General features: G+C 39.0%; 1 protein-coding gene and 1 long non-coding RNA gene across 10 annotated transcripts in view; one reads left to right on the top strand and one right to left on the bottom strand.

Moving 5' to 3' along the window:
- Window positions 1-19,673, top strand: part of ESR1 (estrogen receptor 1) — a 344,709-nt gene that overhangs the window by 147,165 nt on the left and 177,871 nt on the right. For 5 of the 9 annotated variants that reach the window (XM_070256165.1, XM_070256164.1, XM_023632847.2 and 2 more), the window contains exons 4-5: window positions 13,701-13,817; window positions 18,307-18,345. In XM_070256165.1, the coding sequence (XP_070112266.1) occupies window positions 13,701-13,817; window positions 18,307-18,345 (156 nt within the window). The remainder of the gene's footprint in view (window positions 1-13,700; window positions 13,818-18,306; window positions 18,346-19,673) is intronic. The other 4 variants (XM_070256168.1, XM_070256167.1, XM_070256166.1 and 1 more) reach the window with 1 other exon arrangement.
- On the bottom strand, window positions 14,253-16,539 carry LOC111771397 (uncharacterized). The gene is made up of 2 exons (XR_002805210.2): window positions 16,377-16,539; window positions 14,253-14,632 (listed from the first exon to the last, which is right to left on the bottom strand). It is a non-coding gene; the product is annotated as an uncharacterized lncRNA (long non-coding RNA).

The raw sequence follows: 19,673 nt of genomic DNA, 5'->3' as shown, positions 1-19,673 counted from the left end.
TACGCTCAGCCCTTTTCCTATTCTTTACAAAGGAAATGTGGTAGTTTTCTCTTGCTTAACAAGGTTCTGGTGGTTAAGTTTATTGCTTAGTCCGTGGGTTGCAGATGAGAGAGAAATAGGTACTGGATGAGAACGCAGCAGAACCAGAAAAGAAATGAAGATTGTTGACGACAGGCTGGTATTTGTTAGAAATTTTTACAATATTTTTTTCTTGTTTGATTATTAAACAAATAAACAAATACACATGGTTAAATGTTAAATGGTACAAGATGGTATGTATGAAAAATTAACATCTTCCTTTGGTCCCATACCAAAATCCACATTTCCTTTCTTGATAGGTAAACACTATTAACAGTTTTTTCCAAAAATTACATGTATATATACTCATACACAGTTATACACATATGTATCTTTTGGTAACATAGGTAGCATTGTACTCTACACATATTCCGTGCCTAGCTTTTCTCACTGAGTAATGTATATTGGAAATTTTCCTGTATCAGTACGTATAGGTCTCACTCGTTTTTTGTAATGGCTACATTTGAGTCCATAGTAATACCTTCCATTGGCACAAAAGTTTTATGGTTGATGAAGCATTTACATATATTATCTCTCTGGGCCTCATAGCAGCCCCTGGGGGAGGTATCAAAGACCCAGAGGGGTTGGCTGGTTCTCCGGGTCACATGTACCCTGGGACTCCAACAGGAGACCCGTGCGCTCACCTCTGTAACATTTCCTACAAACTCCTGGATTCCTTCCACTTAGTGCAGCTACCACAAGTGGAGGTAAATTCTTTGGAAGCATTAAAAATTCACCAATCTGGAACCCCAGGAAGCCAGTTGAAAAGGAAATATGGACCTCAGGAAAATGAGAGAAGAGAATCATCAAAGTTGAGAACTAGAGTGGGCCCTAGTGATCAATGGGTTCTTCCCGTTCCTTGTACAGATGAGGATCCGGGGCCACGAAATCTGAGAGCCTGTTCAGGACACACAGTTGGGTCATTTTGTTTCCTGAGGTTGGTTTTGGAGGGGAGAAGGAAAGGAAACTTGAGATTTTTTCTACGCTCTCTTGTTCCCATCAGCTAGACTAGGGTGTGGACAGCATAGAGACTGAGAAGCCCAAACACCCTTGAGAAATGAGACAACTGCTTTCCAAGCACTGTGCAGTGGCTCGTCTGAGAATTCTCCCTACAGGGCAGGATGACCACATAGACTTGAGCTATCTGGATGCCCTGGCAGTGTGGATTTTAGTACCACTTCTGCTCCCCACTCCGTCGTTTACTGAGTATCTAATATTTGCACAGCTCTTCTCCAGGCTGCAAGGCTACTGCAGCCTGTGTCAAAGAAACTATCCTCAACCATGAGGACCACAAAATGTGTGAGATTAGCCATGCTACGCTGGGCTACATTTACCATGCAAATAAGTACAAATAAATATAAAACATTTCTCCTTATGCATACATTTTGTTTTGTTTTATCAAACCAACATCTTGTAAAGGTTCGTTGGCAATACAATGAATAAAAACCAGCATTTGTTTATTTCTACTTGTTAGAGAAATTGTAATTCTAGCTGAGAAAGTAGGATAGTAGTGACTTCTAAGTCTGACAGACTGTCTTTTGGTTTATTTTCTTATTTTCAAAGTGGACTTAAATTAAAGAAAAAAAAAGGCAATGACTGAACTTGTGTTAAAATGTGCTACAGGAGCCCTCCAACCATGGAAACAGAAGCTCCTGACTCTTCTTTCATTACTTTTATCAGGATGCCTGAGAGGAACGTCGCCTGGGGAGTTAATTTTGGAGGGTTCCTCATGATGATGAAGCTCCTTATTTAGCAGTTAGGTGGTCAGAGGTCTACAAGGAACCAGTCAGGTGTGGCAGCTTGAGGGACCTTCATACAGTCACGCATCGCTTAGCAATGGGATACGTTCTGAGAAATGCATTGTTAGGCGATTTTGTCATTGTGTGAACATCATAGAATGTACTTCCAAAAACCTAGATGGTATAGTCTACCCCACCTGCAGGCTATGTGGTGCTAATCTTATGGGACCACTGTCGTATATGCCACCCGTTGTTGACTGAAAACGTCATTACGTGGTGCATGACTGTATTCCACACCCCACCAGATCTTAGTAAACACAATCTTTCTACTCTCTCCTTGAGTACTGCAATGACTCGGAAATGGGAGGGCAGGACAATGTGCTTGTTAGCAGTTCTAGGAATCTGGGCAGGCAGCACAACTCTGCTCAGGGCGTCTGAGATTTCCCCTCTTGCTCTGATTGCAAGACCATTTTCCTCTTCCTTGCCTCTTCAACTTTGCACAAGAACAGTTTGAAATTGTTTCTACTGCTTTTGGACACCAGTGTTTGGACTTTAGATGAGTTCAAGTAAGAAGAAAGCTTGGAGAACTCTCTGGAAACAATTAAACAGAACAAAGGAGAGGCGTCTCGAGGTGAGCTAATTGCTGCCTGCGTTGAACTAATCACACCAATTGTCACAGTGCTCTCCTCTTTGATGCTTATCCGTTGCCCAAGAAGGAGCAATTTCAGAAAGTCCTTTTCTGGGCTGTGGAATAGCACTTGCTTATTTCTTGAGCCCCAAGAGGCATTATGGAAAGTGGCTCATTGTCTCCGGGGTATTACAACAAGATGGTGGTCACTGATTTCATTATGTTTTCCTTTGTTGCAGCTGTTCGTTTGATCCTGTGCCAGGTGCTTAAAACAATTGTGGTTTTGCTGATGGTAAGCAAAGCTGGACAAGAATAGGGATCGTCATTGACCTGGCCAAAATTTTAGCAGACTGGGGTCTGAGGAGGGAAAATCAGTGGAGAATTTCCTCTTTACTTCAATTTCGTTTAGAAAATGAAAATTTCCAGGACAATTATCTTTCCTGGAATTCTGTTAAGATTTTTTTCCTTTAAAAATATACTTAGATGCAAATAATATTTTTTTTTCACTTAAAAAATAAAGGTCAAATGTCAGTCAAAGATGGTGGTTGTCACTGATAAGATATACTAGAATTGACTAGCTGTAAAAATATAATTTAGGATGCATTATTAAGGCATGCCATTTTTATTTGCACGCCATTATGTACAGATGTGGTTATGAAATAGTTCAAATCATGGCACATTGAATGTCCTCGCTGGATTTTTAGGAATGTGTTCATGGAGACAGCCAAACTCTATTTCATTTTGTTTGGCTCATTATACTGGCTGTAAATCAGAGAATATTCACTTTAATATCTGAGTCAAAATTTATTTCCAAACATAAGACTCCAGTTGCTCTTTCACAGAATGTAAATTTCTTATTTATTTCCTCAATACCTTGCTTTCTACTTTCTCTTTCTCTCTTTGTTTTATGTTGAAGTGTGCTGAAAGGTTTTCCAGAAAGATTTCAATAATATATGTCATAATCTACTGATGAATCTATTTCCTGTGATTAATCTTTCGTATCTTTAGGAGTCACAGCTTCTGGAAGTAATTTCATTGCTGCTTCTGAAATGCTTTCCCAATGATACAATATAGTAATTACATTAGGGAATTTGGTTTTGATTATAGTTTAAAGTATAATGATATTTAGGCATTATGGTTCAGTAGTTATCGAGTCCTTTCCATTTCACCAACCCTACTGTGATGTTCCTGGAGGAACAAGAACTTGTGGATGAGACAGACCTGGATTTTAATCATGGCTCTGCCATCTAGTAACCAAGTGACCTTGAGCAAGTTATTTAATCTCTTGGGATCTTAGTTTCTGCTTCTATAACATAGAAATCGTAATAACCCTGACTTGTCAGTTGTGGTGTTTAGATGAGATAAACAGCTAAAGTAACCTAGCATGGTGGCTGATCCATGGAGAGCACATGGCCAGTACTCCTAGCCTGTCCTTGGGTCCACTTTCACGGGAGGAAATCTGAACAGGGCAACGTAAGATGCACATCTTTAATTCCCTTTCCTGCCCTGCCTCACGTAGATGCTCTCTATACCTCCAAATTAACTTTTTAAAAATTGCAGTAAAATATACATAACATAAAATTTACCATTTCAATCATTTTTAAGTGTATAGTTTACTCACATTAAGTACATTCACATTGCCGTACAACCATCACCACTGTCCACCTCCAGAACTTTTTCATCATCCAAATGGAAACTCTGTACTCATTGAATGATAATTCCCCATTTCTCCCTCCCAACACCCCCTGGTAACTCCCATTCTACTTTCTGTCTCTGTGAATTTGGCTATTCTAGGTACTTCATCTAAGTGGAATTATTCAATGTTTGTCCTTTTGTGTCTGGCTTATTTCACTTAGCATAATGTCTTCAGGCTTCATCCATGTTTTAGCATGTATCGGAATTTCATTCCTTTTCAAGGCTGAATAAATTCCATTCTAGGTACGGTTGGCCCTCTGTATCTGCAGGTTCTGCACCCATGGATTCAACCAACCACAGTTGAAAGGTTTATTATGGTTACGTCTGCACTGAATGCGTACAGACTTTTTCTTTCTTGTCACTATTCTCTAAACAATACAGTATAACAACTATCTACATTGTATTAGGTGTTATAAGTAATCTAGAAATGATTTAAAGTATACAGGAGGATGTGCGTAGGTTATGTGCAAATATATGCTGTTTTATATGAGGGACTTGAGCATCCTCAGATTTTGGTCCCTGCGGGGGTCCTGGAACCAATCCCCCCTGGATACTGAGGGACTATTGTATATACCACATTTTGTTTATCCATTTATCTATCAGTGATGGACATTTTAGTTGTTCCCACCTGTTGGCTATTGTGAATAATGCTGCTTTGAACATAGGTTTACAAATATCTGTCTGAGTCTGTGCTTTCAGTTCTTTCGGGCATATACCCAGAAGTGGCCTTTCTGGATCATATGATCTCCAACTTCATTCTGACATGCCTCCCAAGCTTCAGTACTACGTTGACAATAGCCTGCTGGGTAGCTGCTTGTTGGTGGGCTACTAAAATCTCAAATATAAGCTGTTTAAAATTGTTCCACACCTCTTCTTCCCACCCCCCCCCACCCAAATGAGACTCTCTATTTGATTAATGATAAGAACAATTTTCAAGAGACCCCGGCACAAACCACCAGAATCTTTGACTTCCTCCTCCACCGCTTCTAGCCCCAAGAATTTGACAAAGCTGTTTCAAGCTTCTTCACGTCTTCTCTCTGCCTTGCCTACTTTACTACCCAGAGATGATAGTGCATTTTTGTTATGATTTTTTCCTTGGCATAACTTTGAATACTTTTAATCTTTCATTTTTTAATGAAAATCATATGCTCCCATTTTCACTAAAAAATCTTTTAAAGTCTCCTTTCTACAACAAATTCCTTGCCAATCTTCCTTTTCTTTCTGCTGGTGGACTCCACAACATCACAGTTTGTACGGACTCTTCAGTTCTTCCTGGAAACTCCCATAACATTTCTTTCCTTTGGTCACAGTAAATGAGTGTGTGTGGCACTACCAAGATAAAGCACCACTCGCGAGTCGGGGCTTGGAGTAATAATTCAAGAAGCAATAATGGAGTAATAAAGTGATAAAGGAGCAATAAATAAATAAAGGAGTAATAATGGAGATAATGCAGGAAGTCAGTATTTTCCTCAGAGTTTAAGGAAGGGCAAGACTTCCCTTCCTTTGTATGGTCATGTCCAGGAGCATTGGACTGTTCATTTCATCCCCGTAAACTAAGTCAGGCTTTATTGCCTAAAGAATTCAATATTGGTTTGCCCTTGGTGAGTATTTATCTTGCAGATATGTTAATTAGAAGATGATAACATTGGTTCTGTTAATTCCTCACTTTTTACTTTCCTATGCATGAGCTTCCTAAGAAGCACAATATCCAGTGGTCAACCAGTTGTGGAGAATCCTACCATTATTGACTCTGGAAAATAAAGACAGTTCCTGAATGAAGCTCTTGTCCTTTGGGGAAGTTGGGCCTTTCATGGATGAAGGCTGTTAGAATGAAAGACTTTGACCTCTGGAATGAAGGAGACTTTGATTCAAACCCCATCTCTGCCACTTGCTTGCTGTGTGGCTTGGAGCAGGCTTTATAACTTTTATCATAGTTTTGCATCTGTAAAATGGAGATTAATGTAATTCCTTCCTCATAAAGTTGCTGGGGGATTAAATGAAGTAATCCACGGATAACACAGTGCCTGGCACGTCATGTTCAGTATCCACAACGGTAGGTTTTCTTAGTAAAGAGAATGTTGGTCAGATAATCTCAGGCAGTTGCCCCCAGACAGGAATTGAGCACAAGTGTGAAATGAACAAGCTGAAGAGGAACATTAGTTGGAAGCTCCCGCTCAGGTCGGGAGTAGTTGCTAGTTTATAGGATGGTGCTTTGAAAATTTGTGAGCGGACTCTCATTATTTTCCCAATGCTAAGGTTCAAAACTTAGGTTTTGACATATTTCTGGACTTTAACACCGAAAGAAAAATAGAACCTTTCACTGAAAACTAAACAGTCATAGGTTTCCTTTTGGCTAAATATGTGTAGGGTCCTGTGATTCCATGTCAAATTTACTGCTGAATTTAACACTCTATGTACATATTGATGCTTAGAAGTATAAAGAAATACTGATTTTGACATCTTGCTTGCTACCTTAAGCAAACTGTTTGTGTACAGCTCCCGGATACTTCAAATTCTAGTAAACACTAGTTTAATTTTATGCAAATATTCAATGAGAGCCTTTAATAAAAAGACTGTAAAGCTAGCCAGGCCTTATTGAGGTTAGCTGAATTTATGGATCAATCAGATTTAAAAGAACAGGCCTCTGAAAACAAAATGTTATTTTGTTATGAGGCTTTTAGTTAAGATTAGCTAAAATTGGCTTTTATTTGATTTGTGTGTGCTTAAATATTGGAGAGTTAATTTATCTTCAAGAATTTACTTTCATTTCCTTGCCTTAAAAATATGAACAGTTAGCTAAATGCTCACATGTGTTGATAAGAAATGTTAAGTGTTTATTCCTTACTTGTGTAAATTCTCTTCTAGTTTTCATACTTGGCTTTTTGCCTGACCTCAGAAAAGTCTGCTTAATTTTAATGCATTTTTTTCCAGACTACTGTGTATATTTTTATTGAGCTCATTTATAAAAAGTCATAACATAAGTGTTGACGTCAGATATTGATGTTTTTCTGGTTATGAGTTAAATCTGTATGTGTGCTTCCGTTAAGCTTTGAAATGTGTCAATTAGAGATAGAAATAGCTGGAAAGCACAATTCGAGTATACCTCCTGATTCCCCAAAGTTAGAAAGTAGTAAGAAAGGAAAAAAATAGCTCTATTAGACATTTATATCACAGAACTGCATTACTGAGGCAAATCGATGTTCAGATTTATGTAATGTGATTGAAGCAAATATTTTTAATCTCTCTCTATTAAACTATTAAGCTACTTTGTACTTTAGCTCCAGTTACTGAGCAGTTGATATATTCTCTGTGTAGGAAATCCTTTGATGAAGGTGTGCCTCCTCCCCTACAATACTTTGATGTTGTTAATAATTCATTTATAGGAATTTTAATTTTCTATGGGAAATAATAAAATGGACCCATTATATTTACACCCGTCCTTTGGTGATGTTGGTGAGCTGGGAGATGAATCAAGGAAGTTGTTAATTACCTTGTAGGGTTTGAACTTCAGATAAGTAAAAGTAGAAATTCAAAAAGAGTTAAAACACTCTATGAAAATAAATCATTATTAGTAAAATGAGCCATATTAAAATGCATCTATGAAATGGTAGAGAAAAAAACATTTTAATTCAGGGAACATTTCTATAAAGAACAAGCTTTGAAATTATTAGAGTATGTTGATCTTTATTTGGGGTCAGTCATAAAATGCACTGATATTAGAAAATGAGCAAGGCATTGAAATAGAAATAGTAGTGGAGATAATTCATGGGTAATACAAGATCTTATTTCTAATTTCTTGGCCTGTTGCATCTGCAAAGAGCTGCTCCTTTATGTGAATGTCTGGCCCCACCCAGTGTTGAAGAGCAGACTGGCCTCTCTCTCTCTGCTGGTTTCATGCTCCTCAACACACCCTTAGGATCAAGCCTTGCTCTTGTGGACCTGAGTTTTGGGGTCCTGAGGTGTAGCGGCCATTGCTTTGTTTGGGATCATCGTCCTCTCTGTCATTACTCCCTAATGGAACTCCAATCTGCCCCCTCAGGAGGCCTGTGCATCACAGATGAGGTTAGGGATGGAGGGTAGCACAGATCTTTAGCAACTCCATTTTGTTCAGATAACAAATACTTGTAGAGCTCCCCTGTGTGCTTGAGAATGTGCAGGGCACAGGGTAAATTGTGATAAGTGAGGCAGATATAGTTTATCTCTAGTCAAGCCTAAAGTGACCTGGGGACCAAGATGAGCAATTAAATCCAATATGTACACCTTCAGTACACCTGAAAGATGAGCAGGAGTCAGTTGGGCCAAGAGTAGGGCAAGTGTGTTTCCACAAGAAGGAAGGGCATATGCAAACTCTTGGGGGTAAGAAGGAGCATGGTGTGTTTAAACAGAAAGACTGACTGGAACTTGGATGTGTCTTAGAGAATGGTGAGAAACCAGGCTAGGAAAGTGGCTAAGGGCTGCTCAGGAACAGCTTAGTAAGCTGTCTTAAGGCATTTAGGTTTTATCCTTAGAGCTTCAAGGAGCATCAGAATATTAAGGCGGGATAGCAGCACGTGGTGTATGATTTTAGACAAATACCTCTGGCAACATGGCGGAGAATGACTGGCAGGAGTAGCTTAGTGGGCTCTTGCAATAATCTGTGTGGACATGGTATGGGCTATGGTAGTGACGGTGGGCCCAGGGGAAAAACTGGTTTTGCTTTGAAAAAGAATTTTAAAATAATTGATTTGCTCAGTGTGTGCACGCGTTGTGGGGTTTGAGTGAGGAAGAGGGTAGAGTGTAGAATAACACGTGTGTCTCAGGCTTCCTGGTGTAGTGAAGACGAACAGATTGGTGGGGAAAGAAGATGCTCAGTGATGCTTGGGACACGTCCATCTTGAAGAGTCTGTGAGACAGTCAAGACTAAACCGACCATGGCAGGAGGGTAGGTGGATATGTGAAGCTCAGTTGGTCTGAGAGTTGGTCTGAGGTGACTGCCAGAATGTACCGAGGGAAAAATGTGACAAAAGGAAAGATATACAATATTAAAATCCTCTCAGGCTACTACTTGTTTTATTATTTTTTAAGTTTTATTGAAGTATAACTGACAAAGAAAATTGTAAGATACTTAAAATCTACGTCATGATGGTTTGATGTATGTATACACTGTGAAAGGATTTCCCCCCATTGAGTTAGTTAACACACCCATCATCTCGTGTATTTACCTTTTTTTTGTAGGTGAGAACCTTTATGTTCTACTCTCTGAGCAAATTTCAATTATACAATACAGTGTTATCAACTATAGTCAGTGTGTTATACATTAGATCCTCAGACCTTATTCATCTTGTAGATGAAAGTTTGTACCTTTTAGTAAAAGCTTCCCCTCATTTCCCCCACCCCCCAGCTCCCGGCAACAACTTTTCTGCTCTCTGTTTCTATGAGTTCGACTTTTTAAAATAGATGCCACGTGTAAGTGATATCACGCAGTATTTGTCTTTCTCTGTCTGGCTTATTCCACTTAACATAATGCCTTCCAGGTTCGTCCATGTTGTTGCAATGACAGGATTTCTTTCTGTAAGCCTGAATATATTCCATGGTGTATATATATATATATATATATATATATATATATACACACACCACATTTTCTTTATCCATTCATCTATCAACAGACACTTAGGTTGTTTCCATAACTTGGCTATTGTGAATAACGCTGCTATGAAGATGGGAGTACAGATAACTCTTCGAGATAATTTCATTTCCTTTGGATAAATACCCAAAAGTGGGATTGCCGGCTTCCATGGTAGTTCTAGTTTTAATTTCTTGAGGACCCTCTGTATTGTTTTCTGTAGTGGCTGCGCCAGTTTGCGTTCCCACCAACAGTGCGCGAGGATTCCCTTTTCTCCACATCCTTACCTGCTTGTTTTAATTTGCTCTGTTTGTATTTATCTTTTGTATCTCTGAATATGAGTCCTTGGTTAGTTTTGTAATTAACAAATATTGACTTTCTGTGTGATGATAACAATGCAAAAACAGCTGCTACCGTGAAAGAGGGAAAATAAGATGAAAAGCTAAAACCAAAAGTCAAGAGAAAGAATCCCAGAGAAGCGTGGGGACAAGCTCTGAGTGAGCCTGTCTTGCCTCAGGAGCAGTGGGTCAAGCCTGGTAATTCCTGCTCACAGATGCCTCCTGGCTCCATTCTTCATGTTTCTGGCTTCTGTTTCACTCACCTCCTCTCCTCTCCACTTCCTATTACTCAAACCCCAAATTAACCTGGAGGCTTTATTTTTATTTTTTGGTGGGCAAGAAAATGGCGATTCTTTCTCCAGCCCTTCTCCTGAACCTCACACTCAGCGCTGGCCTTTTGCGCTTCATCCAGGCCTGTGCAAAAGCCACTTTGGGGCTGATCTGGTCACAGGCGCACAGAGGTCATCAGTTTCTTCAATAAAAACACTGCACCTTTCATTAATATAATTGATGTGGGTTGTTTTTTAAAAAGTTAACTCTACTTCAATAGGATTGTCTCATGCATTGTTTTTGCAAGACCAAATAATAAAATTTAAAAATAAGTTTCTTCTTAGAGAAGCTTAAATCAATTGCTTTAATAACACAGCTTTGCTAAGTTATAAGAGAACAAAAAACTGCTTTGCCGTTTTGCTTCTGATGTAAGTTGAAGACTTACAAATAGTTGTTAATGGTGTTTGGTTAAGAAGAATTTGTTTTAATTGTAAATATCAAATAAGTACCTATTAAATTTTTCGTGTTGCCAATTTATCAATTCTAAATTATTTTTTTGATCTTTTTTGTTTTGATGAGGAAGATTGGCCCTGAACTAATATATGTTGCCAATCTTCCTCTTTTTGCTTGAGGAAGATTGTTGATGAGCCAACATCTGTGCCAACCCTCCTTCACTCTGCATGTGGACTGCCCCACAGCATGGCTTGATGAGTGGTGTGTAGGTTTGCACCTGGGATCGGAACCCAAGAACCCTGGGTCACTGAAGCGGAGCGTGTGAACTTAACCATTATACCACTGGGCTGGTCCCTCAACTCCAAATTTTAATGTAATTTGGGCAAGAGAAAACCCACTTTGTCACAAAGGTTTCTATTATGAACATGAGTCCTTTGGGCATCTATTTTCAATCTCATTAAGGGATGAGTTCAGTTGCACAAATCCAGCATATTTTATTTGTTAAACATGTTAGTTTAGAAAGTTCGCTTGGTTCTATAAAGATACACATCTGCAATAGATGGCCAAGACAAACATAATATTTAGCCAATTGACCTCTGACCCAATTCGGTTCTCCCATTTTCTGACTTGCGGAACAACTGGCTTTGGGGCCAAAAAGTAGATGAAAGTAATTTTTGGTTCTAATGATTATTGACAGTTTTCTTCTGAGACTTAATATCAACTCAGTTTTTTAGAGTTACAATAAATCATATGTATTGCATAAACGTTATAGGAGACCAAACACTAAAATTTCTTTGAGTTGTCAGAAGAATACACCTTTTGCTTCAAATTAACATCTGCCCAGGTAAATTTTGTTTCTGGTTCTATTATTTCCTCAATTTGTCCCTATCAGTAAGGACAATTCTAAAAATAATAACTGCGCCTGGATGTTTGAAGCGTTGTGTGGTCTCTTACTAAAGTTACAAGTTTATGGTTCTGCTGGCTAGTTTGCTCGTGCCTCTTATGCAATAGAACAGTGCAGATGTTAATTTCTTCTGAAGCCTGTTGATACAGTGACTTTTATAATGTATATTGAAAGATGGAGAAGCAAGTTTTATGAGACCAACATTTCTGGTCAAGTCCCCACTCCACCCTGTTCTGATTGGAACTGACCCTGAAGTTGAATGAAGAATAAAGAGTTCTGTAGTTCACACATTTCACTACGTGTTGCATCTTGCCCTTGGTAAATGACAAAATAGAAACTTAACCAGACAATCTGAATTAGAGGGTGGAGTATATACTCACTTTTTTTTGAGAATAGGAAATATGTTTTAAAATAATACATATCATCTCCTTAGTGTAAATTCAAACCATTTTCCCAAGAAGTCTAAGAATTTAGACTTCTTTATATAAATGGACTTCTTTATGAATACCATGCCAATATTTATTAGTTTGTGAAGTTTAATATTCTGCATACTATAAACCAGACTTGTTTTGATGGATAAAGAGATGGAGATGATTTCTAAACCTTAAAGCAGAGCTTCATGTGGGCATCTGGATAGATGCACCTGGAGCTCAGAGAGGAGGGTTTGGGTGGGAGAACGAACCTGTGAATTGTCTGTATTTAATGGCAACAGAAGGCATAGGCGTGGAATGTATTTTCTTGTGGGAGAATTTGGAGTCACAGGAAGAGAGGATGCCTGACCTTGAGCCCTATGCTGCTCTGGCTTAATGTAGGATGCAGCCAATCTTCAAACAACCCTGGGAAGCCACAGCGTGAGCGGGAGGAGGAGCGCTGGGGCAGTTTTGGGGTATGGAACCCAAGGGAAAAGCATGTTTCAAGAGGAAGGGAGGAATTTTCAGATGCTTCAGATAGGTCTATTATGATGTGGACTGAAAATCTCTGTTGAATTCAGCAATAAGGGTCACTGCTGATATCAAGAAAGCTGCTTTTGGGGGGCACCTCAGGTGGTGTAGGTTGAGTCATGCGGGAGAGGTGAGGGGACTTCCAGTGTAGTCATCTCTGAGGAATGGAGCTGAGAAGGGGGGACAGGAGAGAAGATGAAGTTCTAGAGTGATGTGAGGTCAAAGGAGACCTTTTTGTGAGACCAACATGCCCATGATAAAATGAATGAGAAAGAAGCATTTGAGTGAGAAAGATTCAATAAACAAGGGAGAAAAGAAAGAGGGCTAATAATAAAATAATAGTAACAAAAACAACTAATATTTATTGAGGGCTCACCATATCCAGGACACTGTGGTAAGCCCCTTGACATGTATTCTTATGTTTAATTCTTAGAATAATGTTATATAATGGGCGCCATTATTTTCTCTAGGTTAGAGAAGGGGAAAAATGAGACCTAGAGATGTTAACTAACTTGCTCAGGGTCCTCCAGCTAGTAAGCGATGGTCTAACTTACTAACGTGAGGACTGAACTTTGCCTGCCTCAGCCCACCACCCACGACTCGAATCCAGGTGTTCTGCGCTGCATTTGAATACCTAAAGATTCTTGAAATTATATTTTAAGAAAGCCGACTTTGAAATGCTCTGAAAGCTCCAATAGTTTTATTCTGACAACAATTTTGCTAGTGGCTTGAGTTAAAAAAAAAAAAGCCTTATCTGCAGAGAAAACTTAACCTTGTGAGTGTGTGTAAAACATCGTGCCCCAAAATATAAGCTGTATGAACGGAAGATGATTTGCCCAAAGAACTCCCAAAGCAATTGGCTGAGGCAGAAATTAAGTTCTAGGAGAGGTTTTTTCACACTTTGAGAAGGACAGAAAAAGGATTTGTGGCTGAGGTAGCAACATAGGCCAGTGCGTGATGTGAGCTAATCCTCCAGACAGACTCCCTGTAGATTCTGACTGGCTATGTTTCCTGAAGTAACATTAATTACATCCTTTTCCTTTTAACAGGACATAATGACTACATGTGTCCAGCTACCAACCAGTGCACGATTGATAAAAACAGGAGGAAGAGCTGTCAGGCCTGCCGGCTCCGCAAATGCTACGAAGTAGGAATGATGAAAGGTGGTATGTACCTTCGACGCAGGGGGGCCCCCGCCATGGATGTCCACGTCTGCCACCGGGGCTGGCTGTTTCCATTCCAGTAACCACGGGAGTTTAGTGTTTTCTCTTCTAATGAATTTTTTCTATTCTTTTTTTTTTTTCCACAACCAAAGTATTTTTAGAATACATTTTATTTAAAAAAAATAGGAAGTGGCTGGCACTGGAAATTCCAATGTGCCATTTTGTGTTTTATGCTTTAAATGTAAATAATTGTATCTTAAGTCAGAGGTGTGTGGGAGGTGGTGGGGGGGAGGGCAGACTGCTCAGTGAATTATTCTAGAAATATTTTTCAGTCAATGTTTATATTACTAAGACTAGAAAATGGTATCTGAGAATCAACTTTCCCCAGACTGAGACTTGTAAATGTGAAAGCTAAATAACTAATTGATAGTCTTTCAATCTCTTCATGTCCCTGAGGGAATTTTAATTTCAATCAAAAGGCAGCTTTCTCCTTTAGAGGGTGCATTAACGAGCAACTCCCATAACCTCAGCGTCCAGCAAGATGCGGGGAATGTTGAAATGATGACTGAGCACTAACAGATCACAAGGCACTCAGGGTTGGTGCCCCTTTGCTTGTGTCTCGGTGGCTGTGTGTGTGTGGATACGTGGTTTGCTGTTCCCTCATGTATCCAGTCTTCAGTTTTCTTATACAGGAATCCAGGGTCTATTTCTGGGGATATGGAGCGCTCAGTGATGTGGTTGCCTGGTTGATCACCTTGGGTTCTTGGGACTCTAGTCTTGAGGAACACTGCTTCTAGTCTTGGGCAGCCTTCAAAATTCTAGGAGAGAACAAATAGGAAATGTGTAATTAAAATGAAGTCACGGGTGCATTCAGCATTTCAGATGATACGAGAGGGAAGGATGGACCTATGATTGTGCTGCCTGCTGATCATAATGGGGACAATCTTTCAGAAGGAGGCGAGGCTTGGGATGAGTTAAGGAGAACAAAGTCACAATAAAAAAGAATACAGATTGTAGCGGCCGGCCCAGTGGCGTAGTGGTTAAGTTCGCATGTTCTGCTTTGGCGGCCCTGGGTTCATGCATTTGGATCCTGGCCGCGGACCTACACGCTGCTTATCAAGCCATGCTGTGGTAGGCGCCCCACATATAAAATAGAGGAAGATGGGAACAGATGTTAGTTCAGGGCTAACCTTCCCCCCCCCGCCCCCGCCCCAAAAGAATAGAGATTGTGTAGATAGAGGGCAGTTAACCTTTAACTCATTAATATGTGGATGAAGGGAGAAGCAGTGGAAAAACCAAGAGTGGAGATCAGGATGAAGACAGGGCCAATTGTTGTGAAGCTTACAGTCAAAGATTCCTTAGTTCCATGGTCAAAAATAAGCCTGCCAGGTTGTGATTTTTGAATATAGCATTTGGAATAAATTCTCTTGATAAACAGATGAAATGTTGAATTTGCGCATTGTGTGAGCTGTGACTGTATGTCTTGAATGTCTGAAAAAGCAGCTTTAATTCAAAGGGTAATTAATTCTAAGAATTTAACAGCCATATTCAGAAAATGACACTTTGAGTCATAAATGGATTAAATATTTAAGGAATTCGTCTTTCTTTATACTGGTGGAGAATTAGTCAGGCTTAATTAAACTCACAAAAAGCTTCTTAAGCTAACTTGATAAGTGACAGGAATATAACAGCTACATATAAAAAGTTTAATTTGAAACAGTAGAGTCCAAGTTTAATATTCTTCTTTGGCGATTGTAGGTAGATTGAGCCAGACTCTTACATTCTCTCTGAAAGCTGAAATAATCAACTTATAAATATGTCCGAAGCATTTTTTTGAGCGTACCCATACATTGACCCCACTTCTTAAAAACAACTTTGTTTTTTCTCATTAATATCCAGATACACTCTGACTGCATAAATATAAATTATGGATACTCATTTTTAATCTAACAAAAATTTTAATATGCAAATGCATAGTAAAAGCCTTCCCACTGTTTTCAAATAGGACTCGAGATAATTTGCCTGTGCATAGCCGGTCTGTGTGTGCATGCATATACTCATTCATGTATATTTATGACTGTAAAATATATATCTGTGTTAGTTTGCTGCTGTATTAGTTTGCTTGGTCTGCCATAACAGAGTCTACAGACTGAGTGGCTTAAACAGCAGAAGTTAATTTTCTTACGGTTCTGGAGGCCAAAAGTCCAAGATTAAGGTGCTAGAAAATTCAGTTTCTGGTAAGACCTCTCTTCCAGGCTTTCAGATGGCTTCCTTCTCCCTGTGTCCTCCCCTGACCTTTCCTCTGTTGGTGAGGACAGAGAGGGAGCATTCTCTGGTGTGTCTCTTCTTATAAGGATACTGGTCCTATGGGATGAGAGCCCCACCCTTATGACCTCATTTAACCTTAGTTGCTTCCATAAAGGTCCCATCTTCAAATACAGTCATGTTGCAGTTGGGGCTTCAACAGAGGAATTTTGGTGGGACATGGTTGAGACTATAAGAGCTGCCGTAACACAATATCATCGACTGCATGACTTAAACAGCAGAAATTAATTTTCTTACAGTTCTGAAGGCTGGAAGTCCGAGGTCAAGGTGCCAGCAGGTTTGGTTTCATCGGAAGCCTTTCTCCCTGGCTTGCAGGTGGCCACCTTCTCATTGTGTCCTCACGTGGCTTCTTCTCCGTGCACGTGCATTCCTTGTGTTCTTTTCCTCTTCTTATAAGAACACCAGTCCTGTTGGATTAGGGCCCCACCTTTATGATGTCATTTAATCTTTATTACCTCTTTAAAGACCTTGTGTCCAAATACAGTCACATTCGAAGGTCCTGGGCTTAGGGCTTCAATATGAATTTTGAAAGGGACACAGTTCAGCAACCCCAGTGGTTGTTCAGCGTCTGCCTACATATAATGAAAACATGTGTCTTTCTGGCAGTTTATATATGTGTGTAAACTTTACGCCAAGTTTTCAAGTTGTAAAACTATAGTCTGTGAGAACATCTTACTTTAATTATATGTATAAAGCGTTTGCTATAAAGCAATATAATTTATTGTATTTTCCACAACATGGGATACCACACACAACCTCATGACACCTTGTACAACAACTCCCCAGTTCCCACTGAATGAAGACTAAATTTACAACCGGAAGTACAGTTACTGCTAGCTATAAAATTTGAAGTCACTTGTAAAGAACAGCTGTGACTGAACAGATCTTTACAACATTTTCCTACTGGTTCCACAAAAAGCCCATTTCTTACCCAGGCTGGACATCAATTAGAATATTGGAACTGCACATATGAAATACAATGTTTCAGATAAAAGAGATAGAGAGAACCATATAACTATGCCCTACTTTTATAGCAAGGCTGAGTAAATTTATTGAGGTGTTCTAAAGATACAAAAGAGTGGGTGATTTATCTATATGAAGAAATTATTTTAATCTGTTGTGATGCCTACTGTGTCCTGAAAATCCCAACATCTTTATTAGAGTTGGGTCTGAGCCAAGGTAGTTCAGTAAGAAGCAGGATTTAAGATGTGCTTGAGGGGGGCACTGTCCCATCTTCGTGTGAATGCTGGTCTCTCTGCCTAGGTTGCATTTTCTTCCTCATCTGTCTCCTTCCCCGTCAACCTTAGGTGGCAGATTAAAGGTCCCTTCTTTAGGGAGGCCTTCCTGGTGCCTCACACTGGGTTAGTTCCACGTGTGATCTACCTTTCCTAGCAAACAACTCTTCCCTGAGCTCTCGTCACTATTGCTGTTACTTGTTCAACGTCTGTCCATAAATTCCATGATGGGAGGGATCCTCTCTGAACTGTTGACCGATCTGGCACTAAGCAAGTCACAGAGTAAGTGTTCAGGAAATTTTTTTGCAAGAATTAATGAATTAATTCATTGAAATAGTTACTTGTTTAGGGCTTCTTATGTGTAAGCTATTATGAAGAAAGCAAATATGAATAAGACCCTAGAAGCTTCCATCAATGTCCTCACAGTGCAAAGAGGATATTTGCATATGAAGTGGTGAATAAAAATCCAGAAGACGAGTTGAGACCGGTTTGGAAGATGAAGATGAGAGTGGAAGACCAGTGGCCGATGGAAGTTCAGAGCTTCACCCAACCACTCCTGGGTTTAGTCCAAACCAGAGTTTTATTCAGACCATCTGACTTCCAAGGTGTATGTGGTTACCCAAGAATTTGGCAGTCTAGTTTGGTTTGGTGGAGAGGGGAAGACTTTAGAGATGGAATTCCTGGTCCAAATACTGGCTTCTCTGAAGCCCTGCTGAGCAATCCCATTACAGTCTCTTTTATGAGCTTCTTTATGCTCAGGTGTAAAATAAAAATAAATAAGTTCTACTTAAGTTTATTGTGAAGATCACAATTCGTAACATGTGAATTTAAAGTACCATAGAAGTGTTAGCTATTATATCTTTTCTATCTTAAAAATAATTCCCATCTTAGTTAAATACTCAGCACTGCTTTTCTGCTTTTTTGTTTTTTAGTTGAACGAAAGAGAACAGCAATTTCGTCACTTGTACGAGGTATAAATATCTAATTCCTTTATGGGGAATAAAAACCTGGCCCAGATACATCTGCTTTTTTTTGCTTTTTGGTGTTATATGCTGGATATAGTTTCATGATGAGTGAGATTTGTTGTTTATCATTTTATGACGCCAGAGATTTACACAAACTTGTTAAAATTCTTTCCTCATAATAGACTCAGAAGTGTGTTGGTGGTGAGGTTTTCATTTTTCAGGTGAGGAAATTGACACACAGAAATTAATTGATGTGCAGGACTCACGCAGTGCCCATCCTGGTGTGTTTCCTCGTAAAACATTAAGAAGAAATTTGAGATAAAGTAATAATTGTCGACTAGTCTTTATTTTGATGACAATGGTGCAGTTTAATTTTGAGAAATATTCTAAAACAATAAATAAATTAAAAATATTAATGTTACAATTTTAAAGTGAGAAAATAAGATAATAATACAGATGGGGAAATGTATATTATATGTCCATAATAACTCAGAAAACTAATGAAGAATTGGAAAATAAAATATTTCCTTGTTGCCTAAGTTTAAAATTTATCATCATGAGTTACTGTAATTTGTTTTATTGATTGGATAAGCTCCTAATCCAGAAAATTAGGTTTCCTTTAATATTGTATTAGCTATGTTTTACCAAAAGTAATCAACTGATTATTAATGTTAACGATGGTGGAACCAAATCAATGAATTAAAAACATAAATGTGAATTTCTTTCTTGGAATTATCCAACAATTCTTGTGAGAATTGTAGCTGCATGGGAATCCAAGGTTTTTCAGAAGGCAGGGTTGGGAGTTCATGTTTAGGATTTGATTTAAGAAGAATGTTAAAGAAAATCTAGTTGCTTTGGACCAAAGAGATTCTGGTTGTTTTAAGCAGCAACCTATATATTTATAATATTAAAATATACTATTCATCCACTGATGGGCACTTGGGTTGCTTCCACATCTTGGCTATTGTGACTAATGCTGCGATGAACATTAGGGTGCATAAATCTCTTGGGATCATTGATTTCAAGTTCTTTGAATAAATACCCAGTAGCGGGATAGCTGGGTCATATGATATTTCTATTTTTAAATTTTTGAGAAATCTCCATACTGTTTTCCACAGTGGCTGCACCAGTTTGCATTCCCACCAGTAGTGTATGAGGGTTCCTTTTTCTCCACAGCCTCTCCAAAGAAGAATTGAGCCTAGAATTCTCGAACCTAGACTCAGAATTCTTTCTCTTTCCAGCACACCTCTTTACTATAGCACTCCATGTTACAACTCACATTTAACATGAAAAATAGTTGAATTAAAAATGTAGGTGGCATATAACTAAGGTAA

Source organism: Equus caballus, chromosome 31, assembly GCF_041296265.1.
Source record: "Equus caballus isolate H_3958 breed thoroughbred chromosome 31, TB-T2T, whole genome shotgun sequence".
NCBI lineage: Eukaryota > Metazoa > Chordata > Mammalia > Perissodactyla > Equidae > Equus > Equus caballus.
This window is presented reverse-complemented; position numbering and strand designations above follow the sequence as displayed.